General features: G+C 43.3%; 1 protein-coding gene across 4 annotated transcripts in view; it reads right to left on the reverse strand.

Annotated features, from left to right (window-relative positions):
- Nucleotides 1-2204: 2204 nt before the first annotated feature.
- The window catches only part of HNRNPR (heterogeneous nuclear ribonucleoprotein R), a 36584-nt gene continuing 18873 nt past the window's right edge, over nt 2205-19915 (reverse strand). For all 4 annotated transcript variants that reach the window (XM_059729621.1, XM_059729618.1, XM_059729620.1 and 1 more), the window contains 6 exons: nt 11814-11990; nt 11074-11209; nt 8814-9019; nt 7690-7839; nt 3690-3811; nt 2205-3484 (listed from right to left, as the gene is read on the reverse strand). In XM_059729621.1, coding sequence (XP_059585604.1) covers nt 2872-3484; nt 3690-3811; nt 7690-7839; nt 8814-9019; nt 11074-11209; nt 11814-11990 — 1404 coding nt within the window. In that variant the 3' untranslated portion in view covers nt 2205-2871. The remainder of the gene's footprint in view (nt 3485-3689; nt 3812-7689; nt 7840-8813; nt 9020-11073; nt 11210-11813; nt 11991-19915) is intronic.

Raw genomic sequence — 19915 nt, forward strand, 5'->3', positions numbered from 1 at the left:
CAAATTTGTTTCCATCACATTTTTCCTTAGTATTTGTTACAGAATATACTAAGTCCTTTAATTTTATTATAGAATCTTTGTTGAGTAGAGTTTAATAGTTTTGATGTAGTTTTCTCCAAGTTCAATGTATATCTCTGATGCACTAAAATTTTAATAAATATTTTCTGAAATGTTTTAATAAAATGCTTTTGCAACTTTAACTAAATTTGAGTACCCACAAGTTGCATAAAAGTCAAAGCAGCTTGCAAATTTTGCAAATATAAAAAAAAAACCCAGAATTTTATTTTCAACTGCACAAAATATGAATGATTTTTCATATCCAAGCATTAGGATAAATAGTATTTTGGTGGAAGCATATCCCAAAAAAAATACAGATTTATGGTTCTTCAGGTAAACAGCTTTAATGCTATTTCTGATCCTTGTTAGTTTTGTAACAGATTATCTTCCCCCTCCCCCCCATAAACAAACATTTTGGCATTTTACCGCTTTGGGACTCCTAACAGTTGAAATGTGCATTAAATGAAAATTCCATTCGAGTCAAATTTAGCTTGTAATAGAACCTCCTTTTTTATAATTTGCTGAAATGACAGTACTTGTTTTGTATTTGTGTGGTTTTATTTACCACCACAAAAGAAAGATACAGTAACCATTAGAGATGTAACTACTGAAAAAGCCAGATTTCCAGAAGAGGTACTCCTTGTGATTCATTTACAAGCCAGATCCTCATCACAAGCAAAAAACCCACTACTCTCACTCAGGCAATCCTCCCTCTGACTTCACTGCTTAAAATAAGGAACAAGAAATACACAACTTGGCCCAATGACTTGAGATAACTTCCCTCCTCCCCCAACATAACATCTGGAATGCAAATTTAAAAAGTACTTTATAAACTTGTGTGGCATTTGACTTCATTTTATTAACTTGAAGGGAACAGAGACCTTCAACATAAGGAGAAAACTCATTTTGAGAAGCAGGTATGTGTTCTTGCTCCAATTCCGGTCAGAAGCTGTAAACCCAAGCAATTGCCTACCAAACCCACAAAAAAAACAAACCAAAAAAACAACCCACCATGGTAATAGGGACAAATTTGTTTTCTACGTTCTGATATATCGTATGACAGACACCAGACAAAGGAAGGCAAATGGAAGAGTATGCCCACTGACATTTAGCTTCTCCAATGATTTTGTTTAGCATGTTGTAATCAAGTTTGAGCAATAGATTTAAAGGAGGGCAGATGTTAATTTTGATATTCAGAAGTCAAGCAATAATTTTCTTTAGAAGTTCTAATCCTTCTTGTTTTGCTCTTTCCTGAAAAATAAAGTTTCTTCACTGGGATAGCTTAGATAAGAGAAAGCTAATTTCATGACTTGGCAGCACCAAAAAACAAAAAAAAAAGCCCACCCAGGAGTGTTAGAAACAGGCCATATATAATACCCCAAGATCTGTTACCTAGCAATCTCCCAGAAAGATGGTGACTAGCATATTTTTTAATTAAGCCTTTATTACAAGGCATGAGAATTCTAAGGCAAATTGTTCATCATGGCAGAACATCAAATCAAAATGCCAGTAACTAAATTAAGCAGAACATAGAGGTTTGTTGCCTGTAGCAAAAACAAAACACCCTTATCCTCACAGAGCCTCAGCATTTAAATTTACAGCAAAATTCTTATCCCTATCAAATATTAGCTCAAATTTAACCATTTCAATTAAACTAAGATTCTCGGAATCAAAACCATCTTATGCGGCTGGGTGTTACATAGTACAATAGGGCCAGAATTTGGACACAGTAGCCCCTAGGTGTCCCACAAATACACAGTAGTCATAAAAAGGGAACAAAGCTAAAACACACTATAGGCTCCGCTTCCTTCTCCACGTTAACACTTATAAAAGAATTCTAATTCACCTAGACCCTATATGAATGTTCAGGTATAACTGAATCCTTTCTTAAAAGAGAAGAAATACGTTTCAAAATTAGATGCAGCAGTTTGAAAACATCCTTTAAACAAACAGTGTCCTTTGAACTCTTACTGCAATTTCACCTAGCTCTCAGTCTGATGTTCATAGTGTTATATGCTGGAAAGCACAAGAAATTTTTGCATGAATTTGATCACTCACATAGGCAGTTATACTTTGAAAACAATGCTTCTTGCAAGAATTACCAATAAAATAATGTTTTAGGACGCAATTGAATTTGAAATAGGTAATGTTTTGAATAGATTTTTTAGTTTTATTGAAATCTTACATGAACAAGAAATTGGAAATACAATCACATCAAGGAACAAATTGCCACGGCTTTGACGTTTAAGCCAAACAAATTTTGTAGGGCAGATTTTCAAAAAGGTGTGAAGTTATAACAATTTAAAAACACAGTTAACCTACTTCTAGGAATGCAAAACATACAATCATGTTATTTTCAATACAAGAAAAAACTTAATTTTTCTGTAATTTCTTAAAACTACTAAGACAAAGCACTAGCTTTTACTTTTATGTACAGCATACTCCTATGTAGTCTATCCCAAATCCAAAAAAGAAACTGTCCAAAACCAGAGGTTCTGCAAAATCATGATTGAACAGTGTGCCCATCCTGTTTTTAAACTGCTAAAAATGAAGCCTAAAACGATAAAAGCATCGAAACCCCAAATGGAGTTCAGGAATTCTGCAAGCCCAGTAATGTCCAAGTGCGTTTATGAAAAAAGAAAACTAAAAGACTCGAGTATATACACAATAGAGTGATTCTTCAGCCCAATACAAATGACAGCCAATCGCTACTGAAGGATGAAACATTAAGCCAATTTTTTTTTTTTTTTGAAGAATATAGATCTATAGCCAATTCTATGTTGCCAATATCATTCTCAAGCCCTCCTCACTTGTCTACTTCCACTGCTGCCCATAAGTATCCTGATAAAATTCCTGGTTGTCATTATTGTAACCATAGTTACCGGCATAGTCACCACCTTGCTGGAGCGGCTGCTGAGCGATGGGTTGGGAGCCCCAGTTCTGCTGGTTGTTGGTCTGACGGCGTTTGGAATCGGGTTGGTTGTACCCATCTGCCTTTCTCTTGCCTCCTACGTTGCCCCCACGGTTGCCCCTGGCTCCACGAGCACCACGTCCTCTCTGCTGCTGTGCAGGACCCCCTCTCCCACCCCTGGCTCCTCTTGCCGGTCCCATGGGTGCCCCCCTCTGTGAATAGCCAGCTCTACCTCTTGGTGGTGGTGCTCCCCGCCCCCTAGGTGGTGGAGGAGCGCCTCTCCCACCCCTTCCTCCTCCTCCTCTTCCTCTTATAGCATAGCCATCATCATAGCCGTAATAGGGATCTTCATAGCCACCACGGTAATCATGATAGTCATAACCATAATAATCATCGTAATAATCTTCATAGCCATAGTAATCTGGGGGATAGCCATATCCACCTCTCCCTCCACGACCTCGGCCTCTAATAGGTGGTGGCATACGAGGTGGAGGGTAGTAATAATAGTCTTCATACCTAGTAAGAAAAAGAAACGCATATTAAAATTTGTCTATCTTAAGAGAGTCTTCTAAATAACTATTACCACCACCCCCCACTTAACACATGGTGTGTGGGAAGAGAAGACCATTTGTTTCAGATATTTCTATGCTAGCTCACATTCTGTTAGAAGCATGAAGTTTTGCTATTTCTACATTACAACACAACGGAAATGAAGACTCACGCAGTGCTTCTGGAGGCTTGTCTAGCAGCCTGGCGTTCTTTCCTTTTCTTATCCGGTGGCTTTGCTAAAACTATTTCAATTTCTTCCCCCTCTATCTCTTTTCCATTCATTTCATTCATAGCCTGCATGGAAAGAAAAAAAATGAAACCAGAGAGAAACACCTGAGTTAACAGGAATTGGTTTCCATTAACCAAAATCTTTGCGAGTTGCTACAAATTCTCAAAGATGTAACAAAATAAAATAATAAAATAAAATATCACACAGCTGAAACTGAAAAGGAAATATCCTTAGAGCTTTCACTCCTCAACTCCATCTCCAGCATCTGTCATTAAATTGTGATGTTAGTTGGGCCACCAAAGGTTACACTTTCTTCAAAGCTGTATTCTTAGACTTCCTAAAAGGATGCCATAGTCGATTGCACTCTAACCCCTCTTTATCCACTATGCTGAAACACGTCTATGATAAAATGGAAAGATAAAAATGTCAAAGATCATATTTTAATAATATTAAAATTGTTCCAGACTCGTCAAAGCAACTGATCCATGTTGCAAATATGTAGCGCTCCCACATTTCTTAAAAAGGAACATTTATTTCAGATGCAAATACCGGAGAAGTTCTTGATTACTGACATGAAAGCACATAGACACTAACACACACTTAAACTCATAATTTATATACAAGTCTGGTTTTGTACACGGGTGTAAATAGCTACAACCAATAGGCAGACTGACTCTACATTTGATGGTCTGACATCTTTTCTCTTTGAAAAGTTGTAAATACAGGAGTAAGGATTCTGAAACCATGTTGCATCTATGATCCTCTAGATTCTTCAAAGCCAAATGGAAAGAAGGCAAAATGAAACAAATACAAAAATATCCAGGAGCAAGTATTCTGTATTTAGTAGGAGTGCACCGATAGAGATTTTGGGGGCCGATACTGATAGCTGATTTTTAAAGAGGCATATCGCCCGATACTGATCCAACTTCTGATGCATAGCCCAGCAACTTGAAGAGCTGTGTGCAGCTGGTAAGTCTGTTGTGGTGGAAGGGAAGCAAGGAGGGAAGGAAGGGGTGTGGGGGCAGCTCAAGGCCCCTGTGGTGAGAGAGGAGTGGGGCTGGGGTAGGCACTGCCCAGCCAGGGCAGGGCAGGGCATGGGATGGAGCCACAGTTCATCCAGGGAGCACTGGGGAAGGGGCGCTCCTGCCAACGTGCACACCCCGGGAGGACGAGGGGCATGTGCCCCCAGATCTGCATGGGGTGGGGCAGGCTGCAGCTGTGGACTAAGACCAGAGCAGTGGTGGGCTCTTCCCAGTGGGGGATGGGCAGGCTGTGCTTGGGGCAAGTGGCAGCAGCACCGGGAAGGGGGCTACAGGGGAAAGACTGCAGCCATCCCAAAATTCGCCATAGCCCCCCTCCCAGCACCGTCACTGCCTGCCCCAAGCGGAGCCCCAGCCCAACCCCTCCCTGCACACAGGCCGGGAAGAGCCTAGCTCAGTCCCAGCCCGCAGTTGCACCCCCGCCCCCCCCACACGTACCCTCTGGACAAGCTGCACCTCTGTCCCATGTCCTGCCCCAGCCCCTACCCTACTCCCTCCCTCACTGCGGGAGCCTTGATCTGCCCCCCCCACACCTGTTCCATCCCCCCTCCCTTTCCACCACAACAGATTTACCAGCTGCATGTAGCTGGAGAGCTGCCAGGCTGTGCTCCTTGCCACCTACGTGCTGCACCATGGCTGTGCACATTCACGGGCATTTGTCAGACATATTATCAGCCATATCAGGCCTGTTTCCAATGCAGTCCATTTTCTTTATATCAGTGCCAATCTGATCTTGGACGGATGCATGGATGCACCTTTAGTATTTAGTTTGGGTTTTGATGGTGAATTTCAATAATGTCTATGTCTACACACTGAAGGAAGAAACTATCAAATACATTTCAACAAGGAGAAGTAGGAGTGCACGGGGGAAGTAATAAAAGTTCATGGGTCACTAAAATGATACACATAAGGGGGTCAAATTAAGATCCTAAGTTAAAACATAGGAAAAAGTTGCACCTAGGGCATGGACAGATATAGTATTTAAAGCACTTCAATGACTAAATTTCTCCAAGTATGCAGAAGTACTAGACCAATGATGTGCTTCAAACAGCCATTCTGCTTTGAAAATGACCACAGAAAAAACAGGAATAACTGTGAAAGGCCGTGTTATATTTGTGCCCTACAGCAAAAGGCAACAGAAGGTTGGTGAGTCCTCCCACATCCCAGTGCTCTGCTGTCTACCTCATCTTCCCTCATGCCTCAAGGCTCTACCTCTGTGACTCCAGCTGAACTCCAAGGTTTCTGGGATCACAGAACATGTGTGATACATTTACTATTTACTGCCAGACACAAAAGAACACCAAAGCCCATATTCTGGCAGCTACTTACCTTGAGGACTATACTCCACTGTAATGTAAGTATCAAGGATTTTTTGCAGCTTGTTACCAGGGGGCTGTGCCCACAGGCCACATCCCCACGAGCTGGAATGTGCATTCCACAGGGACAACTAGCAGCGGCACATACTTGTGTCACTGCTAGTTATCCCTAGAGAATGCCCCTGCATGCACACACTGGTGTGCAGCAAGTTGCCCCAGGTGGTTTAGGAGAAGCTGGGGCCAGCATCTGGGCTGGCCCCAGCAGCCTTACCCAAGGTCCTAGGGGCCGCCTGGGGCTACAGCAACAGCATTCTGGGTGTGGAGCCTGGCCAGGCAGGCTTCAGTTTTGGGCGGCTCACGTTGCTGCCACATGTGCTGCCCCGCTTTTTCTCATGTAGGGTTTTTTTGATCTCCTGATGTCAAAAATCCTCCTGCTCTGCAAACTACCAGCAAGGTGAAGGCTTGCATGTGCAGCACACGTAGTTTGTGATGCCAGAGGGGCCTGCAATGCCACAAACCGCACATTCCCACCTGTGGGGATGAACCCACAGTGTCCGTGCCATCGTTTTTTGCTATACCTACAAAGCAATTTACCCTCTGGAGGCAGACAGAGATAATCACTTCCTTGCTATGTGGAGCAACAAGGACACTTAGTACTCACTCTAAGCAAGCCACTGCAACTAGCGCACTGTCTCCAATCTGGCACCCATGGTCAAGACCAAAGTGCTGAAGGTACAGTATAAGGTCTGAGGCACCAATTGGGTCTTGGAAAGTGAGAGTGACTAGCATCTAAGAGGAGTAGTCACAGACTGACACAGGTAGAACAGAATTCCTCCCTTCTGTTTAAGAGGGCCAATCTGGAAGCTTACCACCCATCTGCAAGCAAGAGTTTCAAAGACACTGATATCAACCAACCTATCCCATCTCAGCAGACTGACCACATACCAGTATGGGCCATCAACTCCATACCAGACAATCCTGCCAACTCTCCTCCAACCACTACCAAAGAACATCTCCCAACAGCCACTCACAAAAAAAGCAGCATACCAGCCCTCTGATAAGTTTCAGCACTCCAGCATGGTAACTGTCCCAGCATCTTTCCAACCCCACTCCCTCCCCACCAAGAAACCCTGTATCATAAGGCTGACTATGGAAATTATGGCCTACACTGTCACTGTGGGGAGGGCAGAGCAGGTGGGGCATGTTCAAAGTGAAAGAGCAAAAGTGAGAGAGACACTCAGCCCAGCCAACAAAACTAACTTACAAATGGATCTTAGGTGTGACTAACAGTAAAAGGTCAGGAAGTTGCAATAAACTTCCTATGAACAATCCAATAATACTGAATTGGTAAAAGCAAGACCTATAGCCGAAGACCTCCGGACAATTCACTGGAGTTTTCCTGTGACAGTAGGGTTGTTACACAAGTCCTACAATTATAATTGTGTGATTGCAGCAAAGCTACTTTGAGAAGCTGAGACAAAAAAGTTTCATAGCAAGCTCTTCCTGTACATTTGGTATGAAAGGTTACAGTTAGTATTTAGTCCGCCGACTGTTTAGTTCGCCAAAAGGTAATAAAACAAAGCCTACCTTTACTGCTGCACCTCTATCCTCAAAGTGGACAAAAGCATAATCCTTCAATTTCTTCACTCTTTCCAGCTTTCCAAATTCTGAAAAGGATTTCTCCAGGATTTCTTCTGTCACTGTAGTGGCCAAGTTCCTTACAAATAAGACTTTCACCTAAGGACATAAGTGTGAGACAAAGTTGAAAAGTTAATGGTTTTTAAAAAGAAGGTATTAAGTGAACAAGTAGCAGCCAACTTCTATTAAACAAAACAACATTGTTCTGCTGTACTCTATTTCCCACAAAAAAATGCTGGTGAAGTCTTAAACTCCAGTGTTTAGTTTCAAAGAATGTAGTTGTGTGAACATTTGCATGGCAGTCTCCCCATTTTCTTTTGTTGTTCCCAGAGAGACAACCAATGGCATTAACAATGTCAAGTTCCTTTTACTAGGAACTCCCATGATCCATATTCCAGGAACAGATTGTCTGGTTTTGCACTGGTGTTCTTTATTTATTTTTGCAATAAGTTGGTGAAAAGAAAACAGAAACTTGCCACTCCTAAATGAGAATTCCTAATGGATAAAATTGGGAGAGACCGCTTTTATGCTTGTTCTCTGTTTACTGTCTAGAAGGGAGTAACAAGGTTCAATTCTCAGAGAAAATGGATGCCTCACTGTACCCAAAGAAAACTATATTCAGAAAATCTAGCCTTCCACCCAAAAAACTCCAGCATTGTTTCTTAGTCAATGAAACAAGAATACAGAATTCCTGTGCATTATATTCCTAGGAAGAGAGTTATGCATGGATATAATTTTCATTAGGGTACTGGACCCTGGAAGAAACAAAACAGCATGAGATGGACTTGTGGTTCAATCCAATACGACAGTCTTACACAGCCTGTTCTCCTATGCTACATACGCAAGGAAACAAGTTCCACAGCTAGTTTTCCAATTCTTAAGCCACAGGGAGCTGGAGTGCTAGGTGAGAGGGCACACTCAACCAGGGGACAAAGAAATGCTTTCTGTTTTTCACAGCCCCCTCTAGCAAACTAAAAAAGGCACAAAAAAGGACCACTAATTCTACTGTCAACAAGTTGTAAAGTTCTCCCTGAATTCACGGCAACTTATAAATAGGGATTATACTAAATTACCTTTGCCATGACTTCTGGATCAGGTTCCTCTACTGGGTCAGCCCATTCCACTGTCACAACGTTTCCCCAGACTTTTACTTTCCCACTCATCAGCCGACGTCGAGCTTGTGCGGCTGACTTGTGATCTTCGTATTCCAGAAAGCAGAATCCCCGATTTTTCTTTTTATCATCTGGCTGATGATACAGAATTACATCCACCAAACCCTCTGAAAACACACATACCTTTAGTGAGAAACTAGCAGTGAAAAAGTTCTCTTTAAAAATAACAGGGCATGTTTAATATGCTTCCATCAATACTTTGTAGAATCAACAGGTGATTTGAAAGTCAAAGTTCTAACCTATGCACACTAACCATGCACTCAATTCAACCACAAAAAACAATAGTCTGAAATTGGGGATTTGTGGTAGCAATTTATTGAGGAATTTCAACGTGGAGACCACACACCAGACCTCTGAACTATTTAAACAGGAAACCAGGAAATAGGAATAACAGGTTCCTTACTTCCCTGCAAAGACTAATGTTTGCCAAATACCTGTGGATGTTCAGTGCTGCAACAGACAGTTCCATTATCCCCTGATTTATCACACAAACTGCATGATGCTGGCTCCTCACAAGCTGGCATGTTCAGAGGATGTGCAATGCTGGGCTGCATGTGCAATCCCTGGATGCCTACATATGCCACATGTGCAAAATACTGAAGAAGTTATAAAATGCCCAAGAAGTTATAAAATGCCAAACCAGCCACATAGATGACCTACATTTACTATGGAGCATGTGTGTGGCTGGTTTGTATCACATTATTTTGAACACGTGATGTACACAGGTATCCAGGAGCATCATGTGCAGCCCAGCACTGCACACTTTTGAACATGCAAGTCTGCTGGGAACCAGCAAAAAAAAAATCAAAGTATGCGAGTCTGGGCTGCAAATCCACTGTTTTAGAAGTGGCCAGGGCACCATGAGCCTGACACTGGAAAAGTTCTATGCAGTGACAGACTCATGGAGCCCTGGACATTTAAAAAGCAGGTATGAAGCTGGGCTCCCCAGTGTCAGGCTCGCAGTGCCTTGGGAACTTAAAGCAGGTATGTAGCCTAAGCCTGAGTGAACCTGCCCCCTCAGCAGTTAAAAGACTGGGATCAGAGTTATTTTATGCCTGATCCCAAAAATTGTGTCCCCTGTTATGTCTGATGTGCATGGCAGGATGAATGATTTTTTAGATCAGGCATTAAATTCCTCTGATGCAATCGTGGAAAACATATCAAGGTCTGCCAGGGGCCTAAGGCTACAGCAGGACACACTTAACCCCTCCAAAACTTTGAAAGAAGTCTCCTACATTTCTTGCCAATTTCACAAAGTCTTGCCTTCTAACAAAACCTTAAATTGGCCTCAAACCCATACCAGTAAAACAACACACACAATCATGAAGTCTGTATATCATGTAAATTATTCTGTCTTAAATCACCATTATGGATTAGCAGTAAAACATAATGGCATTCAGAACTGAATGAAAGAACAACATTTGGGCTAGTGGTGGCAAAGTGTTTGGAAATACACAGCTTGTAAGTACCGGCAACATTCAAAGTCCTGCTTTCCACTTCAAGGAACCCTTTCCTCCAGGGTACAGGATATTAAGAGATAGGAACCTGTGCTGCCCCTATCCCAGTTCCCCTGCAGTTTCATTTATCTTATGTTTTCTGGTCAGATAATTTGATTGTTCTCTCCCACCCCTGAACTAACTTTTAAGCGCTACTTCTAGGACATTCTCCAGCAGATGATACTTTTAGAAGCAACCCAGATTATCACACTGCTACTAGATCCAAGGTAAACTATTCAAATTACTCAATAATGGAAGCTTTAAAGTTAGGCCCATTAAAAGTTTTAAGATGGACTAAAAAAAGTCTCATATATTTTTCTTCTTTTTTTTCCTTCTTTCTTTTTTTAAAGGACAGGTCTTTATTTTTTGTTGTTCTGTATCCATCTGACATCAGTGCTCTAATATAAAGTTTCAGAAACAGTCAAATTGGGTGGCAGCAAGAAATAGTGAACATGAATCCTTTTTACACTTCACTTGGAGTGTTCATACAGCAAAAAGGTCCCATCTGAAATAAAGCTGGAGCTCATTTAAAAATAATCTCATTATCACCTAAACTTAAAATTTACTATTGGCTGTCAACGTGCTGTAAAAGCCCAGACTGGGGACTAATCTGTTATTACTATAAACATAGGAAAAAAAGTGGAAAAAAAAGAGACACACTTTACCTGTGACTTTACTGAACTCTTCCAATATATTCTCCTTGGTTTTGTTCTTTGGAATTGACCCAACAAATAGCCTGTTGTTTGCCACAGAGATGCATACTCCAAGGTGCTTTCCTGGACGGATTTCATAGTTGTCACACTAAGGAAATACAAGGAGAAGCCACTCTTAATATATATCAGGTTTAACTTGCAATAGTTTTGACTTTTCAATAAAAATGTAAATTAGCCTTTATATATTGTGCATTGGGTTATATATTACAATATGAGCACTAAAATGATCAGAAATTACTGGGAAGAATGCTGCTGGCATTAGTTTTCCAGCAAAGAGTCTTTCTTTAAACAACAACCTCACAGTAAGATATTTGAACTACATACTCTTTGGACGGAAAAATTTGTAGTAAGACAATCAAATCCCAGCCCTGCATTGTCACCAGATTTAGTACTTTGCTCCAAAACAAAAACAAAAGACAAACAAAAAAAGTTCACATTTGGTTCTACAAAAGGGAGGTGAGACTGTGAAAACACTTCAGCACAGAGTACAGATGACCTCAGTCTGTAATTAATTAATCACAGGTTACCTTAAGACACCTGCTTATCTCTAACATTTCTATGGAGGAGAGATTTTTAAATTTTTTAAAAAGTGCTGCAGCAAAGGATCTGAGGATAAATCAAATTATCAATAAGTTACTCAGTAGCTTTATTACTGATTGTAATAAAATTCTATCCCACTCAGAATGACTTACCAGCTTAACTGCTTCCTGTGCTGCATCTTTACTACAAAAAGTAATAAAAGCATAACCTCTGTTTTGACCAGAAAGAGGATCCATCATAAGGCGCAGGTCCCAAATTGGGCCAGCCTTCTCAAAGAGTGGCACCAACTCATCCTCATACAAGTCTCTGGGGATCTTGCCAACAAAAACCTGAAGGGAAAAGAACAAGTCCTCCTTAGTCAAAACATTTATAACATTCCAACTTGGCAGAGGTATTTTAAATAAAATTTGCTGGGAAACAAGAACATATAAAACTGAGTGATTTATGAACAATAATAGACAATAGAGAATATCCATTATAGCTTCTCCATACCTACCTTTCACCTTCAGTACTGCATTTTTTCCTATTCTTGGGTTTTTCTGGCTTTGCTACTCAAATACGGCATTCCAAATCTGTACCATTAAAAGTTTAATATTACTTACCTGTTCATAAGATTTTCCTTCATTACTTAAGAACAGAAGCGCACCTGATTATTTAACCTCGTCTCCTGGCTCATAAATGTCAAAGGACTTTCTTGAATTAATTTAACTGATCTTCATGAAGTTGCAGGAGATGGACCAAATACCAAAGGACTGGAAACGGGCCAATGCAGTACCCCTCTTAAAAAAAGGCCAAAAGGAGGACCCAAGGAACTACACTCTCAATATCTGGAAAATTACTGGAGCATACCCTAAGGAAGGCCATTTGCAAGCATTTGGAGGAAGAATACAGCCAGCCTGGATTTATGAAAAAAAAATTCATGTCAAACAAATTTGATTTCCTCCTATGGCTAAGTAACTACTTGGGTGGATAAAGAGAATGCTGTGGCTAGAGTGAATTGGGACTTCAGCAAGGTCCCATGTAACCATCTCATAAACAAATTGGAGACATGCAGGCTAAACTACTATATGATGGATAGATAACTGGCTCAATAGCTGCAAGCAAAGGTAATTATTAACCAGTCCATGTCAGAAAGCCAGGAGATTTCAAGTGGAGTCCCACTGTGGTCTGTCCTGGGCCTAGTGCTGTTCAATGCATTTAATAACAATTTGGATGCTGGCATAGAAAGCTTCTTGAGCAAGTTTGCAAACAACACAAAACTGGGAAGGACTGTGAATATGTTGGAGGATACAAGTGCAATTCAGAAGGATCTCGACAGATTAGAAAGCTGGGCTAGAGCTAACAGGATGAAGTTCAAGGCAGACAAATGCAAGGTGCTACACGGGGGGGGGGGGGGGGAATAATCTAAAACACAAATATAAAATGGGTGACACCTGGCTGGATGGCAGCAATATGGAACGGGATTTGGGAGGCTTGGTAGGTCACAGACTCTATATGAATCTGCAGTGTGGTGCAGCTTCACAAAAAGCAAATGTGGTTTTGGGGTGTATCAACACAAACATTAGGCACAAGACACAGCAAGTGATAGTGCTTCTCTATTCAGCACTGTTTAGGATTCATCTGGAGTATCGTGTGCAGTTCTACACTCCACATTTTAAAAAGAATGTGTAGAAGTTAGAGAGGATCCAGAGGTGGGCAAAGATGATAAAGAGCTTGGAAAGCAAGTCTTACAAGGAGAGACTGAAGGAGCCAGGCACGTTCAGCTTGTGGAAAAGGCACTTAAGAAGAGACATAATAGCAGTCTCCATACCTGAAGGGCTGCCATAAAAAGAGAAAACACCTTTTCTCTCTTGCTGCAGAGAAGAGGACACGGACCATGCAGCAACGTAAGTTTTGGTTGGATATCTGGAAAAACTTATTCACTATGAGAATAGTATGACAGTGAAACAAACTACCTAGAGAAGTTGTTGACTCTCCATCACTGGAGGTGTTAATGAAGAGCTCAGACAGCCACTGATTAGGGATGATCTAGGTGTAGCTATGCCTATGTTCTACCACGAGCATTTGCCATACTTCTGGACTTCACTGACTGCCCCTGTGCCCCCCCTATCTACTACTTGTATCAGGGTGATTTTAAACCTCCCTCAGGAGGCACTGGGTATTAGCTACAGCCAAGGCAAGGAATTTTGACTTGGGTACGCCAATGCTTCTGCTGGAACCAGAATCAAAGGTTCCTGGCTGGAAGGTCTCATCTCTCTGCTCAGGGTCAGACCAATCACCAGGTTTGGGGGCAGAAAGGAATTTTACCCTATGGTCAGATGTATGTACTATGGGGCTTTTTGCCTTCCTCTGTAGTAGAGGGCATGGCCCTCTACCTGGAATCTCTTAAGCATATGTCAACAACATTTTATAGAAGCAGGACATTGGCTGCTATGGTTTCCCTGTTTTAACTGAGAGGTAGGTTGGGGTGTTATGTCTGTTGTGTTAGGCTTGACAGTAGTCTTATGTCAAGGTTAGACTATGGATTGTATAAGATGGTCCGGATAGGAATGATCCTGGCTCAGGCAGGGAGGAGTTGAACTAGATGACCTCTAAAGTTTCCTTCCGTCCCTACTTCTCTACGATTCGCTATATTAATAGGAACCTTGCAACTCAACTGAGGTTAACAAGATTGCCATGAGAGAGAGCTGAGGGGCTTCTACCTGCTGGGGAGTTTAACCCTCCCCTGTGCCTAGTAGCTCAGCTGAGCACAGGCAAACCCAGCTGGTTAGTAACCCTGCCCCACAGCTTCTTCAGAAGTGTCAGGACACAAGAAGTTATAGGGCTCCTGCGACCTAGCACCTCAAATTGCTTTACCCCATAGCTCCCAAGGAGACAGTATGCCTTGTTTACCTCTGGTTTTAAGGGTTAGAACATTAACATCCAATTAAGACAAGGACCTTTGGAATTGTCAAATACATACAAACAATTTAAATAAATAAATAAATAATACCCAACACTGCAAGACTCTAAACCACAACTACCCAATGTTAGGTGTCACAATTACTTATATCAGTGGTTCTCAACCTTTTTTGTACCAGGACCCATTTGTAAACATCAATGGCCAGTCCCAACCTAGTGCCCCTCACACCCGACCTGTTGCCCCCTACCCCTAGGCCCCAGCATGTGTAGGGCAGGGGGCTAGGGGTGGGGAGCATGGGAAGCTCCAAGCAACTCCTTGTAGGCTAAAACTCCGACAGTTCGTGTGAGACCCTTTTATATATTCTTGTGATCCACTTTTGGGTCGCGACCCAGGGGTTGAGAAACACTGACTTATATAATCAATTTTGAGGAACACTATTCATACATGCATAGATATTCTCCCAAACCGATTTAACTACCTTCTTGTTAGCTTTTAAAAAACAAATCAGTAAATTGTATTCGGTACTATCATTTTTTTTTTTTTTTGTTTCCATGGATCACGTTATTCTACATATAGGTGTCTTCGCAATTTTGTGATATGACTTAAAGAAAAGACTGGCAATAAAATTATAGCCAGACCAGGCATCAAAGATGTTCCCCTCTAAATAACTGCTATTTGCATGACAAAGAGCTATGACTTGGGGACCTAATAAAGAGGTGATGCCCTTAAGTGACAATGGCAAGAGGCATTGGCAGGCATATCAAGGGAGGTACCTAGGCAGTTAGGTATCAAAGGGGAAGGGAATCCCACATAGAAGCTAATGACCATTTACACCGATTTTGAAAAGGAAGAGATAGGGAGGGGCATATATGAGAATCTGAGGGCTATAAACAGATGCATTTATTGCAGGACCGGTTGTGCGACTTGTTCTGGAATGAAGTAAACAGAATATTGACATGTCCGCACATCTCCCTTCCAACTCAATTTAAAAAACAACTGAATGTACCACCACTCTTCTGCCACCAGATGGCTGGAGAAAGTATATCCCAGAATGCCCTGTGCTGGTTCATTTTCTGTAGGTTCCCCCAACTCTGCCAACACTGAGCAAAGCATCCACTGGTGTGCAAATTGCATGGAGTGAAAATTTTGAGGGAAGGATTTGCATGATTCACTGCAAAGCTCATACCCCCAACTGCCCATCTGCATTTCTACTGGATTTGTGCTGCCACCACTGACTGACCCACAGCTTCTGCTACCATCAGCCACTATAGATCCATATGTGGTCACTGCCTTGCAGACCTTGCTGGCCCAGTGTCATGAACTCGTAAACTAGATTAGGTGAAAATGGCAATATCCATGGGCTCTGACTGCTGCCATGACTTCTTTCATTCACAGTAAGGTCAAGGCAGCAGCACTTACAATAGAAGCTCACACATGTGCTTGCTGCCAAACAACATGCGGTACTTGGCTATGTCAGGCTCCTAATCCACTGCACCCCTGAAGATGTTCCGGCTGCAGGTAGGCCATTGCGGCCAGGCAGATGTGGAGCAGCTCCAAACCATTGGGGTGCTTCTGAGGGCAACTAGTAATAAGGGGTGAGAGCAGATTGTAATGGCTACCTGGGATGACAAGCAGCAGTGTGTACAGATCCATGTGTCCAGGGGCACCTTCGTGAAGATTTATGCCAAGCTTGTCCCACATATACAGTAGTGGACAAGAACCATGCAGGTGCCCTTATCTACGGAGGAGCAGACTGCTGTAGCTACAAGAAAGCTGGCAACCCCAAACTGCCTCCAGTCCATGGCAAACCATTTTGCCATTGGCAAATTGATGGCTGCAGTGGCAGTGCAGATATGTCTAGCCATGCAAAGTGTGACAGCCTTGTCCTTCATACATCTTGCCAACTCACAGGAGACAATGGACAGGTTTGCCAGCTTAGGGTTTTCCAACTGCATTGAGGCTGTCAACAGCAGGCACATCACCATTATTTCCCCAGTGCATCATGGCTGTGGATTTATCAATGCTTCAGTAAGTTATGTACCACCAAAGCCATTTCACATACATAAAATGCCAGCTAGTCAGGCAGGCTGCACAATGCCAGAATATTTAGGAACTCCCTCCTCCCTGAAATGGAGTGGAGAGTTTGCCCCTGGTTTGTCCAACATCAAGGTGGAGGGAGTGACTGCACCCCCTTTACCAACTGAAAATCCTGCCTACCTGCTTTACCGTAGATGATGAAAGCTTTTGCTGGGGACCTACAGAAGCAACTGTTTAACTACCAGCTTAGCAGCTGCAAAATGACTGTGGAGTCTGTTCTGGGGCATCTCCAGGCTTGTTGGACATGCATAAGGACATGTATGGGTGCCAGCAAGAGCAACATGCCTCAGTTTGTGGTCTCCGCGTACATGCTGCACAGCATCTGAGAGACCAAGGAGGAAGCTCTGCCAGCCAAAGCAGAGAAAACCCCCAACTCCTACAAATTCTCAAAAAAAGGTCAGTGACTTGGCACTACATTGGCAAGATGGAATGGCTGACCATATTCCAAAATCTGGAGTGAAACAGTGAATTATAAAATGATGTCATGTACTGCCACGTCATAAATACTGGCAACTAAACTCATGCTCTCGTATGGTCAGCTCCAGCTGGGGGAGGGTGGGGAACAATAACTACAGAGTGTGCAGGGTGAACATGTTAGCTGGGTGCTGCTCTGTGCTCCCAGGAATGCGAAAAGGTGCTGTGGGGAGGTGGGGGGAAGTGAAGGGAGGAAGCGACAAGCTTGGGCTGCGAGTTCCGCACAGGCTCCATGGAGATTTGATTGCCTGCCAGTTGCTGAGCTATGCTCCCAAGGCTGTGGAAGGGGAGGAGAGAAGGGAAGTAGTGAAAGCTTGGGCTGTGCAAGGCTGTAGGCTCCTCCAGGCACAGATGCAGGGAGGGGGATAGACAGAGAAAGAGGAACAGCTTTGGTTGGTTGTACATGGCTCTACCAAAACCAGCTCCAGGCTGGCCAAAGGGAAGGAGAGTTGGTGCTGGAACAGGCAGGCACTGACTAGAGAAGCTGAGTTATTTTGGCACTTCTCATGCCCTTGAATGCTCCCATCTCATATATACAGTGAATGCCACAGCCAGCTTTGGCAACAGGCAGAACTTTTATTAAACAGAACAACAGAAATGTGAAAGGGGGAGGTCAACAGAAATCCTATAAATCTACATATCATGTGCATGCAGTGCAGCGTGTTACAGTGACTTCAGGCACCTTCAGGCACTGGACAACTGCTCCAGCCACAGGATCCAACTGCCTGACAGCTTGGGTAGAGGAAGAAGGGTGTGTTCATTCCCTCTGCTGTTACTGGGGAGCCCTGTGGGACAGTGAAGTTTGGTGGCAGCATGTTCTCTGCACAGCCACCAGATGGTCCCACTTGCAGATTGAACTATGGGATGACACACCATCTCTGCAGATTCAAAGCAGAAATAAGGCAATACATAGACTACTCTCAACCTTCACAGACTCCCCAGGCATCTTCTTTGTACACTCAGCAATGGCTCCGTAAAGCTCCTCAGCCTACACACGCCACCCGGTGAGCCTGAAAGTATAGGAAAATGAACAGTTCTCATTGTTTTCCTTGCTGTTACCCTGATGACATGAACAACCCCCCAAAAGTTGCAACTTGCAAGGCCATCCAGCCAATGGACAGGCTCATTTGCACTGATGAATCTCAATGTGATAAGTTCACTCTTCCCTTTGCTTCCTAGGTAACCTGGGGGAAGAAAGGTGACATGCTTGGGCAGCCACAGATAAACAGCCACTGGGTACAGCAAGGACCCACTGAGTAGAGCCAGGGCCCTTAACTCCCATGGGAGCCATGAAACAGCAGGCTGGCTGAGGCAGGTGGGGGTGGGTCCAGGGCCATACACAGAGGAGTTTACCTGCTCCTTTGGGCTGGTATTGAGCAGAGTCTATTACCCAAGGACCCCCTAACATGCCTTGTCTATAATCACAGGATGCTAGCACCTGGGCCAATGTTACCTTGATCTATCTGACCCCACAGCAGAGCCAGCACATGTTCACTGCTGCACAGGGCAGTCCAATGGTCTCTACTTGCCTCTGATTGCAAGAGATGATATTGTCCAACAATATTAACTCATGGAGATGGCAGATATGCTACAATAGCTCACCGGTGCTTTTGGCTCTTCCCTGAAATGTCATGGATCACCTCATGGTGCATTGCATTACCCACTATGACCAACCTTCATGGCCCAAGCGGAATGCCATAAGGGGTGCAAATGACCTATGTCTAGCTTAACTGTTAGCCAATAATTCACAAAGCTTGCAGACAGGCAGTCACTAAACTGCTCAAGATGCACAGCTTGAGAATGCAATGAGAGTACCCCCCTCCCATGCCCACTGCTGCCTTGAGGGGCTGAGCAGACTACTGCTGGGAAGAGCTCACAACTGTACAAGCTCTGTGTAGTATGCTGAAGGATCATGGTAAGGGGGGGGGGGGGGGGGGGGGGGGCGCTGGGAACCTTTTAGGGGTGTAAGGTATGCTGCTACCAGTTCTCCACCCATTCTGCAGAGACTCAGGGGCCCCAGCCCACCTGTGTCCCATCCTCTCCTACTGTGAAACAACCCTGGACTGCATGAACCAAGTCTGCTAGACAGGGGAGCCAGAGGTAGCTCTGATTGACTCTCAAGGCCAGCACTAGCATTTATAAGTCCAGGACAATGTAACCAAGCTGGGACCAGTTAGAGGGAAACATGAACTGATGTGATGATGAAGAAGCAGACCTGATGATTTACAAGGTACTTGTTTTCTCCTTCCCTTGCCTGCTGGCTTGTAATGCATTGCTTGTAATAAAGTACAAGCAATCTATAATGAATTATTTTTCCATGGGAGTGAAGCCCAGCTCTGCTACTTTATTAGGGTGGAACACAGGCAACAAACTGAAGGCACAAGCAAGAGGAGAGGGTGGCACATTAAAGTAGTAGTGCATTGTCCTAACTTTTATGAAGCCGGGACTAGTGCCTTATAGCAAGCTCTGGGCACATGACCAGGGCAGCAGGGAGGGTCCCTATTGTTGTGCACTACTTGTCTTTATCTGTTTTTTCTAGGGGGATGGATGAGGCATTAAGTGGATAATTAGTATAAATGGCATCAATCTCCAAGTGAAGTGGGACCCACATGTGGCTCTTGATGTAGATGCCCTCCAAAAAAGAAAAAAAAAATCACTGGTTTCTTTAAACCATTAAAGTGGTACCTATTAGCATACCACACGGGGCGGGGCAGGGCAAGGGCACAACATGGCAATCCAGCCATGTGGTTCCAGTGCAGACCCAATCTCCAATTCTGTGGG

This window comes from Alligator mississippiensis, chromosome 6 (assembly GCF_030867095.1).
Source record: "Alligator mississippiensis isolate rAllMis1 chromosome 6, rAllMis1, whole genome shotgun sequence".
Classification (NCBI taxonomy): Eukaryota; Metazoa; Chordata; order Crocodylia; family Alligatoridae; genus Alligator; species Alligator mississippiensis.